The sequence below is a fragment of the Scyliorhinus torazame genome, chromosome 1 (genome assembly GCF_047496885.1).
Source record: "Scyliorhinus torazame isolate Kashiwa2021f chromosome 1, sScyTor2.1, whole genome shotgun sequence".
Classification (NCBI taxonomy): Eukaryota; Metazoa; Chordata; class Chondrichthyes; order Carcharhiniformes; family Scyliorhinidae; genus Scyliorhinus; species Scyliorhinus torazame.
In genome coordinates, this window is record NC_092707.1 from 87653644 (window position 1) to 87670038 (window position 16395).

Genomic DNA, 16395 nt, shown 5'->3' on the forward strand with positions numbered 1-16395 from the left:
CTGTCGAGATTCTATGAATTATATGATTAAAAAAGCAGTGCGTCATTGTTACTGAATGTTTTCCTTTATGAATCTTGTTGTGCAGGCAGCCTTGATAGAACGAGCGGGGAGGAAAACACTCTTCTGTGGAGGATTGGGGCTTATGAGTCTGTCAACGGCACTTCTGACAGTCACTTATTCACTGCAGGTGAGTGTTAGCTGGGTGGCACAGGAGAAAGGGAATATCAATATTGATTTGATGGAAACACCGAGGGATGTCATTATCGACACCATTCACTTAGACTGGCATTAAGAATTATTTAGGTCTGGGTTTGTTACTCTGTGAAAACTGTCAACATTAAGTTAAGGATTCAAAGAATGGGATGGTTTCAGTCCTCGGAGGACTATTTTAAGAAGCCTCTTATTAATCCTATGAGGCAAGGATCACTATATTCATCATCTGGGGCGGCACAGTGGGTTAGCACTTCTGCTTCACAGTGCCAGAGACCCGGGTTCGATTCCAACCTCAGGTCACTGTCAGTGTGGAGTTTGCATGTTCTCCACGTGTCTGCGTGGGTTTCTTCCGGGTGCTCTGGTTTCCTCCCACAGTCCAAAGATGGACAGGTTAAGTGGATTGGCCATACTAAATTGTCCCTTTGTGTCCAAAGGTTAGGTTGTGTTGGGCAGGAGATTGGGCCGAGGTGGGATGTTCTTTCAGAGGGTCGGTGCAAACTCGATGGGCCAAATGGCCACCTCTGCATTGTAGGGATTCTACGATTCTGTGATCTGGGTGTCTGGTAGGGTTCTGGTGGGGGGCTGCTACGTCTTGAAATGTGATGCTTTCAAAGGAGAACATTGTTTCTGCCAGATGCACCAATCCTGGGTGACCTCCTCCCAGGACCTCTGCCAGGTGCAATGATCCTGGCTGACCTTCTCCCAGGACTCGAACTTGGTATTAAACTCCTTGGGTGTCCTTGTAACATTTGCTTTGACCTTTATGAGACTGCACCCAGCCTCAAACTCACCATAGAAGATTGACTTTGGGAAATGGGTTTCGGGATTCTGACTCATGACCAGCCCAACTAGTTGTGACTGTCTCAATAAGGTGTGGATCGTGGCAGGCCAGCTCAGGTTGAACACCTCAGTGTCTGGTATTTTGTCCTGCCAACTGATCTTCAGAGGCTTCCAAAGGCAGCTCAAGTGAAAGTGATTGGTTTCCTTGGCCTGACTCTGATACACAGTCCATGTTTCACATGCGTAGAGCAGAGTGGGCAGGATTATTCTCTATAGACTTGCTGTTTGGGACGGCTTGAGTTGGGGCTTTCCAAGAGCAGGCTGGTGGTACATTACGTCAGTTTTCTGCATGTGGATCACTGGGCTGGAGTTGTCGCGTGCATTGGAGAATAAGTCTATGCCTCATGTCCAACTCTGAATTGGCGGCTAGTGCAGTCATCAGCAAACAGGAAGTCATGAATCTGTCTTTAGAGAACAGTGGCGCGATTTATCGGCCTCATTGTGCCAGACTTTGCGGCCTCTCGCGAGATTCGTGAAGCTCAAGCCATCACGCACGATTCAACTGGATGCATGTGTCGGATTGTCCTGGCGCCCGGGAACTAACGGCCTCCCCAGTGAGGCTTCGACTGGGTGCCATTTGGTAATGGTCCACACAAACGTAGAGCAGGCGTAATGGCACCTGGGGGTTTCCCAGGCCATTAGAGACCCTTGGGACAGGGCAGCATCCTGGCTCTCCTTCTGGTACTTGGGCACATTGGCACTGCCAGCCTGGCACCTTGACATTGCCAGGGTTCCTGGGTGGCATTGCCAGGCTGACAGGGACACTGCTTGGGTGCCAGGCTGGTAGTGACAAGGTTCCTGGGTGCCAGGTTTGCAGTGCCAGGGGTCAGGCCTGGGGTGCCTTGCCCATAATTGATGGGGTGAAGAGGGAGGCTTGAGGACCCTGGATAAGGTAAGTGTACTGTTCTTGTCAGGTGGCCTGATTTATATTACAAGAACACTTGTAGCTAAATATATAAATGATTTACTAACATTAACTGTGGCTCAAATATATACAAACAACAGATGAATAATAGTATGAACATGCACAAGCAACCTCTCTCCCACCTCCTTAGTCAGTCAGAGGTCACCTGACTCTAACATTCACTTATATACTAATGAGACTCCTCGTGGTCAGTCAGTAAATTACAATAGAACCAGTAAATTGGGTGAAGTGGGGTGGGTCCGGAGGCCATTGAGGGGGGGTCGAAAGATTGGGCAGCCTTTAACAATGGCACAAATAGTCTCCCTGGAAATAACTAAAGTTAACTCGATGACAAAGGAAGTTAGGGAATGCATCAAAGCAAAAGAGAAAGCCTATAATGTGGCAAAGAGTAGTGGGAAGTCAGAAGATTGGGAAGGCTACAAAAACAAACAGAGGATAACAAAGAGAGAAATAAGGAAAGAGAGGATCAAATATGAAGGTAGGCTAGCCAGTAACATTAGGAATGATAGTAAAAGTTTCTTTAAATACATTAAAAACAAACGGGAGGCAAAAGTTGACATTGGGCCGCTCCAAAATGACGCTGGTAATTTTGTGATGGGAGACAAGGAAATAGCTGAGGAACTAAATAAGTACTTTGCGTCAGTCTTCCCAGTAGAAGACATGAGTAATATCCCAACAACTCCGGAGAGTCAGGGGGCAGAGTTGAATATGGTAGCCATCACAAAGGAGAAAGTGCTAGAGAAACTAAGAGGTCTAAAAATTGATAAATCTCCGGGCCCAGATGGACTACATCCTAGAGTTCTAAAGGAGATAGCTGAAGAAATAGTGGAGGCGTTAGTTATGATCTTTCAAAAGTCACTGGAGTCCGGGAAATTTCCCAGAGGATTGGAAAATCGCTGTTGTAACCCCCCTGTTCAAGAAGGGAACAAGGAAAAAGATGGAAAATTATAGGCCAATTAGCCTTACCTCGGTTGTTGGCAAGATTCTAGAATCCATTGTTAAGGATGAGATTTCTAAATTCTTGGAAGTGCAGGGTCAGATTAGGACAAGTCAGCATGGATTTAGTAAGGGGAGGTCGTGCCTGACAAACCTGTTAGAGTTCTTTGAAGAGATAACAAATAGGTTAGACCAAGGAGAGCCAATGGATGTTATCTATCTTGACTTCCAAAAGGCCTTTGATAAGGTGCCTCACGGGAGACTGCTGAGTAAAATAAGGGCCCATGGTATTCGAGGCAAGGTACTAACATGGATTGACGATTGGCTGTCAGGCAGAAGGCAGAGAGTTGGGATAAAAGGTTCTTTTTCGGAATGGCAACCGGTGACGAGTGGTGTCCCGCAGGGTTCAGTGTTGGGGCCACAGCTGTTCTCTTTATATATTAACGATCTAGATGACGGGACTGGGGGCATTCTGGCTAAGTTTGCCGATGATACAAAGATAGGTGGAGGGGCAGGTAGTATGGAGGAGGTGGGGAGGCTGCAGAAAGATTTAGACAGTGTAGGAGAGTGGTCCAAGAAATGGCTGATGAAATTCAACGTGGGCAAGTGCGAGGTCTTGCACTTTGGAAAAAAGAATAGAGGCATGGACTATTTTCTAAACGGTGACAAAATTCATAATGCTGAAGTGCAAAGGGACTTGGGAGTCCTAGTCCAGGATTCTCTAAAGGTAAACTTGCAGGTTGAGTCCGTAATTAAGAAAACAAATGCAATGTTGTCATTCATCTCAAGAGGCTTGGAATATAAAAGCAGGGATGTACTTCTGAAGCTTTATAAAGCATTAGTTAGGCCCCATTTAGAATACTGTGAGCAATTTTGGGCCCCACACCTCAGGAAGGACATACTGGCACTGGAGCGGGTCCAGCGGAGATTCACACGTCTGAGGATCCTGGGATTATATTCATTGGAGTTTAGGAGGTTGAGGGGAGATCTAATAGAAACTTACAAGATAATGAATGGCTTAGATAGGGTGGATGTAAGGAAGTTGTTTCCATTAGCAGGGGAGGCTAGGACCCGGGGGCACAGCCTTAGAATAAAAGGGAGTCACTTTAGAACAGAGATGAGGAGAAATTTCTTCAGCCAGAGAGTGGTGGGTCTGTGGAATTCATTGCCACAGAGGGCGGTGGAGGCCGGGATGTTGAGTGTCTTTAAGACAGAAGTTGATAAATTCTTGATTTCTCGAGGAATTAAGGACTATGGAGAGAGAGCGGGTAAATGGAGTTGAAATCAGCCATGATTGAATGGCAGAGTGGACTCGATGGGCCGAATGGCCTTACTTCCGCTCCTAGGTCTTATGGTCTTATGGGGAGTTCCTCGTGACCCTCTTATGGACTGATCTGATTAATACTGCACTCTTGTATGCTTCACTCGATGCCGGTGTCTATGCATTTACATTGTGTACCTTGGGCGTCATTCTCCGACCCCCCGCCAGGTCGGAGAATGGCCGTTGGCCGCCGTGAATCCCGCCCCCGCCCCCGCCGAAGTCTCCGAAGGGAGAAAAGTCGGCGGGGCGTTAATGGCGCCGCTGCCACGGAGAATGTCACGGGTCTGCGCAAGGCAGCCGATTTTCGGCCTGCCGATATTCTCCCTTCCGGATGGGCCGAAGTCCCGTCGACGTGATGACCGTTCACGTCGACGTCAATCAAACCTCCTTTTCATCGGCGTGACCCGGTGCTCCAGGCTCACGCCGACCAGCGAGGAGGTGAGTGACGGCCTGGGGGGTTGGCTCTGGGCAGGAAATGGCGTGGCCGCAGACTGATTGCGTGAGGAGAGGTGTGTCTCGGCTTGTGTGTGTGTGTGCGGCGGGGGGGGGGGGGGGGGGTGGTTAGAGTAGGCTGGGCTCCGGGGGAGTGCCGGGAGGGGGTCCGTGCTGGGGTGGAGGTTGGGGGTTGGGGAGGGGGTCCGTGCCGGGGTGGAGGTTGGGGGGGGGGTCCGTGCTGGGGTGGAGGTTGGGGAGGGGGTCCGTGCCGGGGTGGAGGTTGGGGGGGGTCCGTGCTGGGGTGGAGGTTGGGGGGGGGGTCCGTGCTGGGGTGGAGGTTGGGGAGGGGGTCCGTGCCGGGTGGAGGTTGGGGGGTGGGTCCGTGCTGGGGTGGAGGTTGGGGGTTGGGGGGGGGTCCGTGCTGGGGTGGAGGTTGGGGAGGGGGTCCGTGCCGGGGTGGAGGTTGGGGTGGGGGTCCGTGCTGGGGTGGAGGTTGGGGGGGGGTCCGTGCCAGGGTGGAGGTTGGGGGTTGGGGGGGGGTCCGTGCTGGGGTGGAGGTTGGGGGTTGGGGGGGGTCCGTGCTGGGGTGGAGGTTGGGGAGGGGGTCCGTGCCGGGGTGGAGGTTGGGGGGGGGGGGGTCCGTGCTGGGGTGGAGGTTGGGGGTTAGGGGGGGTCCGTGCCGGGGTGGAGGTTGGGAGGGGGGGTCCGTGCTGGGGTGGAGGTTGGGGGTTAGGGGGGGTCCGTGCCGGGGTGGAGGTTGGGAGGGGGGGTCCGTGCTGGGGTGGAGGTTGGGGGGGGGTCCGTGCTGGGGTGGAGGTTGGGGAGGGGGTCCGTGCCGGGGTGGAGGTTGGGGGGGGGGTCCGTGCCGGGGTGGAGGTTGGGGGGGGGGTCCGTGCTGGGGTGGAGGTTGGGGGGGGTCCGTGCTGGGGTGGAGGTTGGGGAGGGGGTCTGTGCCGGGGTGGAGGTTGGGGTGGGGGTCCGTGCTGGGGTGGAGGTTGGGGGGGGGTCCGTGCCAGGGTGGAGGTTGGGGGTTGGGGGGGGGTCCGTGCTGGGGTGGAGGTTGGGGGTTGGGGGGGGGGTCCGTGCTCCAGGCTCACGCCGACCAGCGAGGAGGTGAGTGACGGCCTGGGGGGTTGGCTCTGGGCAGGAAATGGCGTGGCCGCAGACTGATTGCGTGAGGAGAGGTGTGTCTCGGCTTGTGTGTGTGTGTGCGGCGGGGGGGGGTGTGGTTAGAGTAGGCTGGGCTCCGGGGGAGTGCCGGGAGGGGGTCCGTGCTGGGGTGGAGGTTGGGGGTTGGGGAGGGGGTCCGTGCCGGGGTGGAGGTTGGGGGGGGGGTCCGTGCTGGGGTGGAGGTTGGGGAGGGGGTCCGTGCCGGGGTGGAGGTTGGGGGGGGTCCGTGCTGGGGTGGAGGTTGGGGGGGGGGTCCGTGCTGGGGTGGAGGTTGGGGAGGGGGTCCGTGCCGGGTGGAGGTTGGGGGGTGGGTCCGTGCTGGGGTGGAGGTTGGGGGTTGGGGGGGGGTCCGTGCTGGGGTGGAGGTTGGGGAGGGGGTCCGTGCCCGGGTGGAGGTTGGGGTGGGGGTCCGTGCTGGGGTGGAGGTTGGGGGGGGGTCCGTGCCAGGGTGGAGGTTGGGGGTTGGGGGGGGTCCGTGCTGGGGTGGAGGTTGGGGGTTGGGGGGGGGTCCGTGCTGGGGTGGAGGTTGGGGAGGGGGTCCGTGCCGGGGTGGAGGTTGGGGGGGGGTCCGTGCTGGGGTGGAGGTTGGGGGTTAGGGGGGGTCCGTGCCGGGGTGGAGGTTGGGAGGGGGGGTCCGTGCTGGGGTGGAGGTTGGGGGTTAGGGGGGGTCCGTGCCGGGGTGGAGGTTGGGAGGGGGGGTCCGTGCTGGGGTGGAGGTTGGGGGGGGGTCCGTGCTGGGGTGGAGGTTGGGGAGGGGGTCCGTGCCGGGGTGGAGGTTGGGGGGGGGGGTCCGTGCCGGGGTGGAGGTTGGGGGGTGGGGTCCGTGCTGGGGTGGAGGTTGGGGGGGGTCCGTGCTGGGGTGGAGGTTGGGGAGGGGGTCCGTGCCGGGGTGGAGGTTGGGGTGGGGGTCCGTGCTGGGGTGGAGGTTGGGGGGGGGGCCCGTGCCAGGGTGGAGGTTGGGGGTTGGGGGGGGGTCCGTGCTGGGGTGGAGGTTGGGGGTTGGGGGGGGGTCCGTGCTCCAGGCTCACGCCGACCAGCGAGGAGGTGAGTGACGGCCTGGGGGGTTGGCTCTGGGCAGGAAATGGCGTGGCCGCAGACTGATTGCGTGAGGAGAGGTGTGTCTCGGCTTGTGTGTGTGTGTGCGGCGGGGGGGGGGGGTGGTTAGAGTAGGCTGGGCTCCGGGGGAGTGCCGGGAGGGGGTCCGTGCTGGGGTGGAGGTTGGGGGTTGGGGAGGGGGTCCGTGCCGGGGTGGAGGTTGGGGGGGGGGTCCGTGCTGGGGTGGAGGTTGGGGAGGGGGTCCGTGCCGGGGTGGAGGTTGGGGGGGGGGTCTGTGCTGGGGTGGAGGTTGGGGGGGGGGTCCGTGCTGGGGTGGAGGTTGGGGAGGGGGTCCGTGCCGGGTGGAGGTTGGGGGGTGGGTCCGTGCTGGGGTGGAGGTTGGGGGTTGGGGGGGGGTCCGTGCTGGGGTGGAGGTTGGGGAGGGGGTCCGTGCCCGGGTGGAGGTTGGGGTGGGGGTCCGTGCTGGGGTGGAGGTTGGGGGGGGGTCCGTGCCAGGGTGGAGGTTGGGGGTTGGGGGGGGTCCGTGCTGGGGTGGAGGTTGGGGGTTGGGGGGGGGTCCGTGCTGGGGTGGAGGTTGGGGAGGGGGTCCGTGCCGGGGTGGAGGTTGGGGGGGGGTCCGTGCTGGGGTGGAGGTTGGGGGTTAGGGGGGGTCCGTGCCGGGGTGGAGGTTGGGAGGGGGGGTCCGTGCTGGGGTGGAGGTTGGGGGTTAGGGGGGGTCCGTGCCGGGGTGGAGGTTGGGAGGGGGGGTCCGTGCTGGGGTGGAGGTTGGGGGGAGGGTCCGTGCTGGGGTGGAGGTTGGGGAGGGGGTCCGTGCCGGGGTGGAGGTTGGGGGGGGGGTCCGTGCCGGGGTGGAGGTTGGGGGGGGGGTCCGTGCTGGGGTGGAGGTTGGGGGGGGTCCGTGCTGGGGTGGAGGTTGGGGAGGGGGTCCGTGCCGGGGTGGGTGATGGGAGGGCAAATGAGTTGGTCCACCTGGCCAGGTGCCAGCCTCCAACAGTTGGACCCATGCGGTCCATGCCACCTGGCTGGGGGGAGGAGGGGATATGGGCAATGATGACATGTCGTCGTTCCCCTCCCCCCCACCAGGCCGTCATGTTTTCAGACCATCCAGCGATGTTGGCCGCCGTGGTGGCAGCCGCTCATGTCTATGTTGCCCTGGATGAGGAGGAGGAGGAGGAGGAGGAGCGTGCCAGAGAGGCGGCGCAGGCTGCCGCAGAGGGGCAGGCGGCAGCCGCCCAGGCTGGAGGGACACCTGACCGACAGGACGAGGAGGGGGAGGAGGACGTCGCAGCCCCACGGCAACGGAGGCACCCGAGGGCGCCCCGTGTGTACCGGCCCCGGCAGTCATACCAGGACCTCACGGACCGGGAATGCAGGAGGAGACTCCGGATGAGCCGGGAAACTGTGGCACACATCTGCCACCTGCTGGCACACCTGTCACCGCGTGGCACTGGCGGGGGACACCCTCTCCCCGTGTCCGTCAAGGTTACGGTGGCCCTGAACTTTTATGCAACGGGGTCATTCCAGGCACCGAGTGGGGACCTGTCCGGCATATCTCAGACATCGGTGCATCCGGGCAGTGACAGATGCCCTTTATGCCATGGCGCACCGCTACATCCGCTTCCCCGTGGACCGGGCCAGCCAAGATGCCCGGGCCGTGGGCTTCTCTGCCGTTGCCGGGTTCCCCATGGTCCAGGGCACGATCGATGGGATGCACGTCGCCGTGCGGCCACCTGCAGAGAACAGGGCCGTGTTCACTAATAGGAAGGGGACCTATTCAATGAACGTACAGGTGGTCTGCGACCACCGCATGATGATCCTGCACGTCTGCGCCCGTCACCCAGGCAGTGTACACGACTCATTCATGTTGTCGCGGTCATCCATCCCCGGCATGTACAAGGGACGCCATCCCCGGCTGAGGGGCTGGTTGCTGGGCGACAGGGGCTACCCATTGCGATCGTGGCTGATGACGCCTATACGGAGGCCACGCAATGAGGCGGAGAACCGCTACAATGATGCCCATGTAGCGACAAGGGGAGTGATCGAGAGGTGCTTTGGCGTGCTGAAGATGCGTTTCAGGTGCCTGGACCTCTCTGGGGGCGCCCTCCAGTATCGGTCAGATAGGGTCGGCCGCATCATTGTGGTGTGCTGCGTCCTGCACAACATAGCCCAGCAGAGGGGCGATGTGCCGCAGGCAGAGGAGGGCGGAGTGGAGGAGCAGCAGGAAGAGGCCCAGTCCTCCCCAGATGAGGCGGATGGGGGCAATGGTCAGGGCAGACGGGGTAGACACAGGCGGGTGGCTGTCCACCATTACCGGCTGGCCCAGCGGGCACGGGACAGACTGATAAACGCCCGCTTCACTGACTAGATGGGCGTGGGAATCGGGTAGTATGGCCACAGACCGCACACCATGACAACAGCCGACCACCCACACCTCCCACCCATCCACCCACCCAGCACCCTCACCCCCCTCCCCAACCCCACACACCCCACCCGCATGCACACCACCCCCCCACCCCCAATTGCCGATCCACCGGCGGCACAACGGGCCGGGCTCACCCAGTTGCGGGTGGACGCGTGTCTATCGCAGGCCATGGAGGATGATGACAACCCGCCTCCGATGAGCTCCGATGACACTGCAGCGCACGGTCCCGTCCTCTGCCCGGGGGATGTTGATGGCGGCCCAGGGGGAAGGGGGCAGACTCACCTGGGGCTGAGGTAAGACCACCCGTCACACACACAATTGCGCTCAACGGACATGACACGCCCGCACACTTTGGACAGAGCACAAAGGCAGCTTCGGTAGGTGTAACATTGACTTTAATAACCAAAGGAGTTCATGCACGTGCCCTAGCCCCTAAAACTCATCGGTGCCCTGCACCCGTGCCAACTTACTCAGTGTCTAATTGTTTGGCCTTACGGGCCCTTTGACTACGTCTACGTGGTTCCCCAGACGGTACAGCAGAACTGGAGGTGGACTCCTGTGATTCCTGCCCTCTGACACTGGATCCCTTTGGCGGCCGTTTCCTGGGGCGTCCTGGCCTAGATGGGCCAGGCTGCGGCCCGGGCGACTGGGATGGCGAGCTGCCAGCCTGTCCTGCCCGTTGCCCACCCGATGCACCTGGGACGGAAGGGGGGGAGTCCGAGGTGTCGCGGTGTACCGGGACCTCCCCTACAGAGGGAGCCGGGACGGACCACACCACCTCCTCCTCCCTCGGGGTGCCCGATGGCCCCCAGGCCTCTACATGGGTGGGGGATGCGAACGGACTGGCCATCCGACGCGCCCCCGACATCTGGCGCTGCCAGTCCTGGAGGCCCGTGCTGGTATCGACAGGGGTCTGCAGGTTTGCATGGCCTCCTGTGAGAGGGCAGCCATTTCCTGGGCCACAGACGCCGCCTGCACGGAAGGCCCCAGGCCTCGCAAACCGTTCCCAATGTCTGACACCGTCGCACCCATTGCCTCCACCGCGGACGCCACCCGTGCGGTGTCAGCCTGGGTGGCACGCATGACCGGGACCACTCCCAGCTCCTGGACGCGGGTGGACTCCTCCACCTGCGACCGCAGCCGCCGCAAGCCACCCGTCACCCTATTCGTTCGTATCCGTGTCGGTGGTTGCATCGGATCTATGTGTGGGTGTGGTAACTGCAGGAACCCGGGATCCATCTGGGCGGCAGATGTTCGCTTGGCCTGGGCTGCCCTCCGACCGCCCGGTCCCTCTGCTGCTCCTACCTCCACCTGCTGTACCGGGACGGCTGTGTTGTGCGCACCAGTGAGTGTACCAGACGCCTCATCACTAAAGTGCCCAACCGTGGTGAGTGTTTCTGCGATGGTGGAGGGTGTTGGTGACAGCAGTGGCGTTGTGTCGTGCTCTTCGTCCCACTCTGAGTCCATGGCACTTTGGGGTGGGGGTTCGTCTCCACCCATCCACTCTGAGTCACTGTCCGGTATTTCGTCTTCCCGGGTAGGGGTGTCCTGGGTAGTGCTGTCCCGGGTAGTGCTGTCCCGGGTAGTGCTGTCCCGGGTAGTGCTGTCCCGGGTAGTGCTGTCCCGGGTAGTGCTGTCCCGGGTAGGGGTGTCCCGGGTAGTGGTGTCCCAGGTAGGGGTGTCCTGGGTAGTGGTGTCTCGGGTAGGGGTGTCCTGGATAGTGGTGTCCTGGGTAATGGTGTCCTGGCTCGGATGTGACGGGGGCCTGTGGCTGCCCCCCTCATCGCTGGGTGGTCGTTCCCGCACGTGACGGGGGTGTCGTCTCCCTGTTGCTCCAGGTCTCTCCGTCTCCCGTGGTGTGCGAGGGGCATCCTGCGGGCGTCTCATGCTGGAGGGTGCGGGTCTCTCCGTCTCCCGTGGTCTCCGAGGGGCATCCTGCGGGCGTCGCATGCTGGAGGGTGCGGGTCTCTCCGTCTCCCGTGGTCTCCGAGGGGCATCCTGCGGGCGTCGCATGCTGGAGGGTGCGGGTCTCTCCGTCTCCTGTGGTCTCCGAGGGGCATCCTGCGGGCGTCACATGCTGGAGGGTGCGGGTCTCTCCGTCTCCTGTGGTCTCCGAGGGGCATCCTGCGGGCGTCGCATGCTGGAGGGTGCGGGTCTCTCCGTCTCCTGTGGTCTCCGAGGGGCATCCTGCGGGCGGTCTGCATCTGCGGGGATGGGTGCCTGGACGTTTGGTCCTGCGATACACAATGAAGCATGCATGGTTAGACATCAGGCAGTGATCAGGTGATACGGGGGAGGGGGATATAGGGGAGGGGGGATATGGGGACGGGCTGTTGGTGGCTCACTTGCTCGTGGGGCCCCGACCTCTGCATCAGCAACCTCCCGGTCCTCAGGTCCGCCAGCCAGTTCCAGGGCCCTTTCCTCGTGTACGGTCAGTGGCCTCTCATCAGCGGGCCCTCCTCCAGTCCTCACATGCTCCCTATTGTTGTGTGCGCGCTTCTCCTGTGGGGGGGGGGGGGTGGTGGCAGGGGTAAAAGGCAACAGTGTTAGGCAGGTATATGAATGCACGCCATCGGTTGCGCGTGCATTGCAGAGGTTAAGGTTAGGGCTGGATTCACTTGGGGATATGGGGGATATGGGGGAGGGGGGATATGGGGGAGGGGGGATATGGGGGAGGGGGGATATGGGGGAGGGGGGATATGGGGGAGGGGGGATATGGGGGAGGGAGGATATGGGGGATATGGGGGAGGGGGGATATGGGGGAGGGGGGGGATATGGGGGAGGGGGGATATGGGGAGGGGGGATATGGGGAGGGGGGATATGGGGGAGGGGGGATATGGGGGAGGGGGGATATGGGGGAGGGGGGATATGGGGGATATGGGGGAGGGGGGATATGGGGAGGGGGGATATGGGGGAGGGGGGGATATGGGGGAGGGGGATATGGGGGAGGGGGGATATGGGGGAGGGGGGATATGGGGATATGGGGGAGGGGGGATATGGGGGAGGGGGATATGGGGGATATGGGGGAGGGGGGATATGGGGAGGGGGGATATGGGGGAGGGGGGATATGGGGAAGGGGGGATATGGGGGATATGGGGGAGGGGGGATATGGGGGAGGGGGGATATGGGGGATATGGGGAGGGGGGGATATGGGGAGGGGGGATATGGGGGAGGGGGGGATATGGGGGAGGGGGGATATGGGGGAGGGGGGGATATGGGGGATATGGGGGAGGGGGGATATGGGGGAGGGGGGATATGGGGGATATGGGGAGGGAGGGATATGGGGAGGGGGGATATGGGGGAGGGGGGGATATGGGGGAGGGGGGATATGGGGGAGGGGGGGATATGGGGGATATGGGGGAGGGGGGATATGGGGGAGGGGGGATATGGGGAGGGGGGATATGGGGGAGGGGGGATATGGGGAGGGGGATATGGGGGAGGGGGGATATGGGGGAGGGGGATATGGGGGATATGGGGGAGGGGGGAGGGGGGATATGGGGGAGGGGGGATATGGGGGAGGGGGGATATGGGGGAGGGGGGGATATGGGGGAGGGGGGATATGGGGGAGGGGGGATATGGGGGATATGGGGGAGGGGGGATATGGGGGAGGGGGGATATGGGGGAGGGGGGATGTGGGGGAGGGGGGATGTGGGGGAGGGGGGATATGGGGGAGGGGGGATATGGGGGAGGGGGGATATGGGGAGGGGGGATATGGGGGATATGGGGGAGGGGGGATATGGGGGATATGGGGGAGGGGGGATATGGGGAGGGGGGATATGGGGGATATGGGGGAGGCTCACCCTGCCTGCTCTGACGAGGTCGTTCACCTTCTTGTGGCACTGGGTGCCTGTCCGTGGTGTTAGGGCCACAGCGGTGACGGCCTCTGCCACCTCCCTCCACAGACGCCGGCTGTGGCGTGGGGCAACTCTGCGGCCGTGCCCGGGATACAGGGCGTCCCTCCTCTGCTCCACCGCGTCCAGGAGCGCCTCCACATTGCGTGACTCGAACCTCGGGGCTGAGCGACGGCCAGCCATCAAGTCGGGTGTTGCGGTCGGCTGTTCCGGTCGGGTGGGGGGGAGCTGCGCTGCATTTTGAGCCGTCACGCCGTGCAGCGCGTATGACGCTGCTCGGCGTGAACCACTGCGCAAGCGCGGATCCCGTTACGTCACTGCTAGCCCATTTCGGGCCGCAGACTATCGGCCCATTTTGATGACGTGACGCAAGTGGGATTTGCGCCGTTTTTTGCGCCGATCGGCGGACTTTCCGCCGATAATGGAGAATTTCGCCCCTTGTGTTGCCCTATTATGTATTGTCCTTTTATTTTATTATCATATCCTAAATAATCTGTTTGAGCTGCTCGCAGAAAAATACTTTTCACTGTACCTCGGTATACGACACAATAAACAAATACGAATTTTAACCGCTCCCCCGCCTTCATCCCCCCACCCCCGCCCCGCCTTCATCCCCCCCGCCCCCCCACCCCTGCTGATCCCTAAAACCTCCTTAAAGAAATCAATAAACAGCTTCCACCTCTGGGTGAACCTATCCACCAACCCCCTCAAGACGAACTTGAACTTCTCCAGTCTCAGGAATTCCATTAGGTTACTTAGCCACACCCCCGCTTTTGGCAGCTCCGAGTCTCGCCATCCGAGCAAAATGCATCTCCGGGCTATCAGGGAGGCAAAGGCCAAAATGTCGGTCTCTCTCATCCCCTGGACTCCCGGGTCATCCGACACCCCGAATATCGCCACCTCTGGATTCGGAACGTCCTCCACACCCAGCACCTTGGACATCACGGGTGGGATTCTCCGCTGGCTGATGCCGAAATCGGGAAACGGGATTGGGCGGAGAATAGGTTCCAACTCCAAAGTCGCGGCAGGCGCCGATTTGACGTCAAATCGCAATTCTCCGTCACAGCGACGTCAATGCGCACCGGAACGCACGGACAGCAAACACCATTCGCATATCATTAGAGGGCCCGACCCAGTATTCTCCGGGGCCTCCGCGATTCTCTGCCTCCGATGGACCGAGTTCCAGAGGGCGCGGTTCACCTGTGCTTTTAAAAATCGTGAAACCAGCATCGTGGCTACTGAGGGAGAGAGAGGAGGTAGGACACAGAGAGGCAGGACTGTGGGCTGCCGGGCCGGACACTGGCCGGCTGGGTGGGGTGGGGGGGCCCTGCCATGCCAGTGAAGGGGAGGTGACGGGTGAACAGGCCGAATGGCCGGGAGGACCCACCACGGGACTGGGGCGGTAACCAGGCATGGACTACCATTACCGCGGCCTGCAAGGCAGCCATCATGCTGCACATCCCAATGACCACCCACCTTGACGCCTGTTCTGCAGAGTGACACCGGCCATATGAGTACCCTCACCCCCGCACCCCACCCTCTGCCAAACCAGCCGCCACCTGCCAGCGGCCCACCCAGGGCCACGCCCACAGTAGCCCCTATGGGGCAGCGGTACATACCCGTGATGAGGGCAGTGCCAGCTGACAGTGCCATCAGGGATAGACGCCAGGGCCAGAGGCCCCCACGGTGCATGGCAATGACGGGGCTAGTGGTGCGGAGATTGGGGGGGGGGGGGTGGGGGGACATGCGGGGGCAGAACCCAACTAGCATGGTGGCCCCTGCCCAAAGCCTCCAACCTCCCTAACTCCCCAGTTCCCCTCCAAATCTACCCGACCATACATCCCGAAGGAGTAAGAAAAGGTGCACTCACTATTGCTCCCCGAATAAAAAAAATCTGCCCTCTGAAAAACCCATCATCAAAAACTTTAAAGAACACACAAAACTCCTCCAACGTTCAATGTCCTGACTCTCCTCCCAGTCCATTGTCCCTCTCAAACTCCATCCCCTCTGGCGTGCCGAAATAGAATTCTCGCTTCTGGAAAGTCACCCACAGGCGAGCCAGGTACAGTACTCCAAACTTCACTCCCTTTTTAAAGCGGGCAGCCTTAACCCAATTAAACTTGGCCCCCCTCTTCGCCAGTTTTGCCCCCTGGTCCTGGTACAACTGCAGCTCATTCCCTTCCCAGGTACATTTCCTGGTCTGCCTCACCCATCGAAGGATCCTCTCCTTGTCCAGAAAGCGGTGCAGCCGCTCCACCATCGCCCTCGACGGCTCGCCCGCCTGCGGCCTCCTCATCAGCACCTTGCGCGCTCGGTCGACCTCCAGGGGCTGGTCAAAGGTCTCCTCCCCCATCAGTTTCTCCAGCATCTTTGCCACGTATGGCCCTTTGATGCCATCCCAACAATCCTCAGTTTTGCCTTCTGGAGTGGTTCTCCAGATCCTCCACCTTCTCCTTCAGCCTCTTTTGGGTCTCCCGCATCACCCCCACTTCGGCCACCAACAAGGCCAACTGCTCGTCGTGCTCCCCCACCGCCTCCTCTACTTTCTGGATCGTCTGGCCCTGGGAATTCCGCCTCTGCTCAGCTCTCTCGATTCCTGGCTTAAGCGGTGCCACCACCTTGGCTAGGTCTCCCAGGACCACTTTCCTCTGCTGCTGAAACGTACCATTGAGGAATTCTATTAACTGCTCCTTTGACGACTGGCAGGCAGAGGAGGCCCCTTGCTCTCCGCCATCTTATCCTGTGGCTCACCACAAAGACTCTCCTGCTCCAGCAGCTCCTTCCTTCTTGCCCCATTCCTAGTCCGTGGATCCATCCACCAGCCACACCAGAGGAGTGAAACCTTCCACAGGCACTCCTGCACCTCTTGGTCTCAAATACTTTGCCCTTCGAGTGGGGAAAAGACCAGAAAAATCCACCTTGAGCGGGAGCCACCAAATGTGCGACTGCTCACTCCATGGTCGCTCCCGGAGGTCCACTCATGTTTAACGTTAGTTATTAGGGTTACTTTCTGTTCTCTGTGCAGACCTTTGGAGCACGGCACTTTCAGGAACAACCTGAAAATCTTTCTGTCTTGTCAGGCTCATATCTTATGGCAAAAAGGCCTAAACCACAGACAGATCTTGGCTCCTCCTGTTAATTACATCATCGGTATCCCACCATGATGCCCCATGACATGCTTAGCTAGATCTAAACACTATCCCTCATTAATTATCCACACCACATG

General features: G+C 60.3%; 1 protein-coding gene across 1 annotated transcript in view; it reads left to right on the top strand.

Annotated features, from left to right (window-relative positions):
• The window catches only part of LOC140409326 (solute carrier family 2, facilitated glucose transporter member 11-like), a 189018-nt gene that overhangs the window by 133252 nt on the left and 39371 nt on the right, over positions 1-16395 (top strand). Inside the window, exon 9 of the mRNA XM_072497743.1 lies at positions 86-187. Coding sequence (XP_072353844.1) covers positions 86-187 — 102 coding nt within the window. The remainder of the gene's footprint in view (positions 1-85; positions 188-16395) is intronic.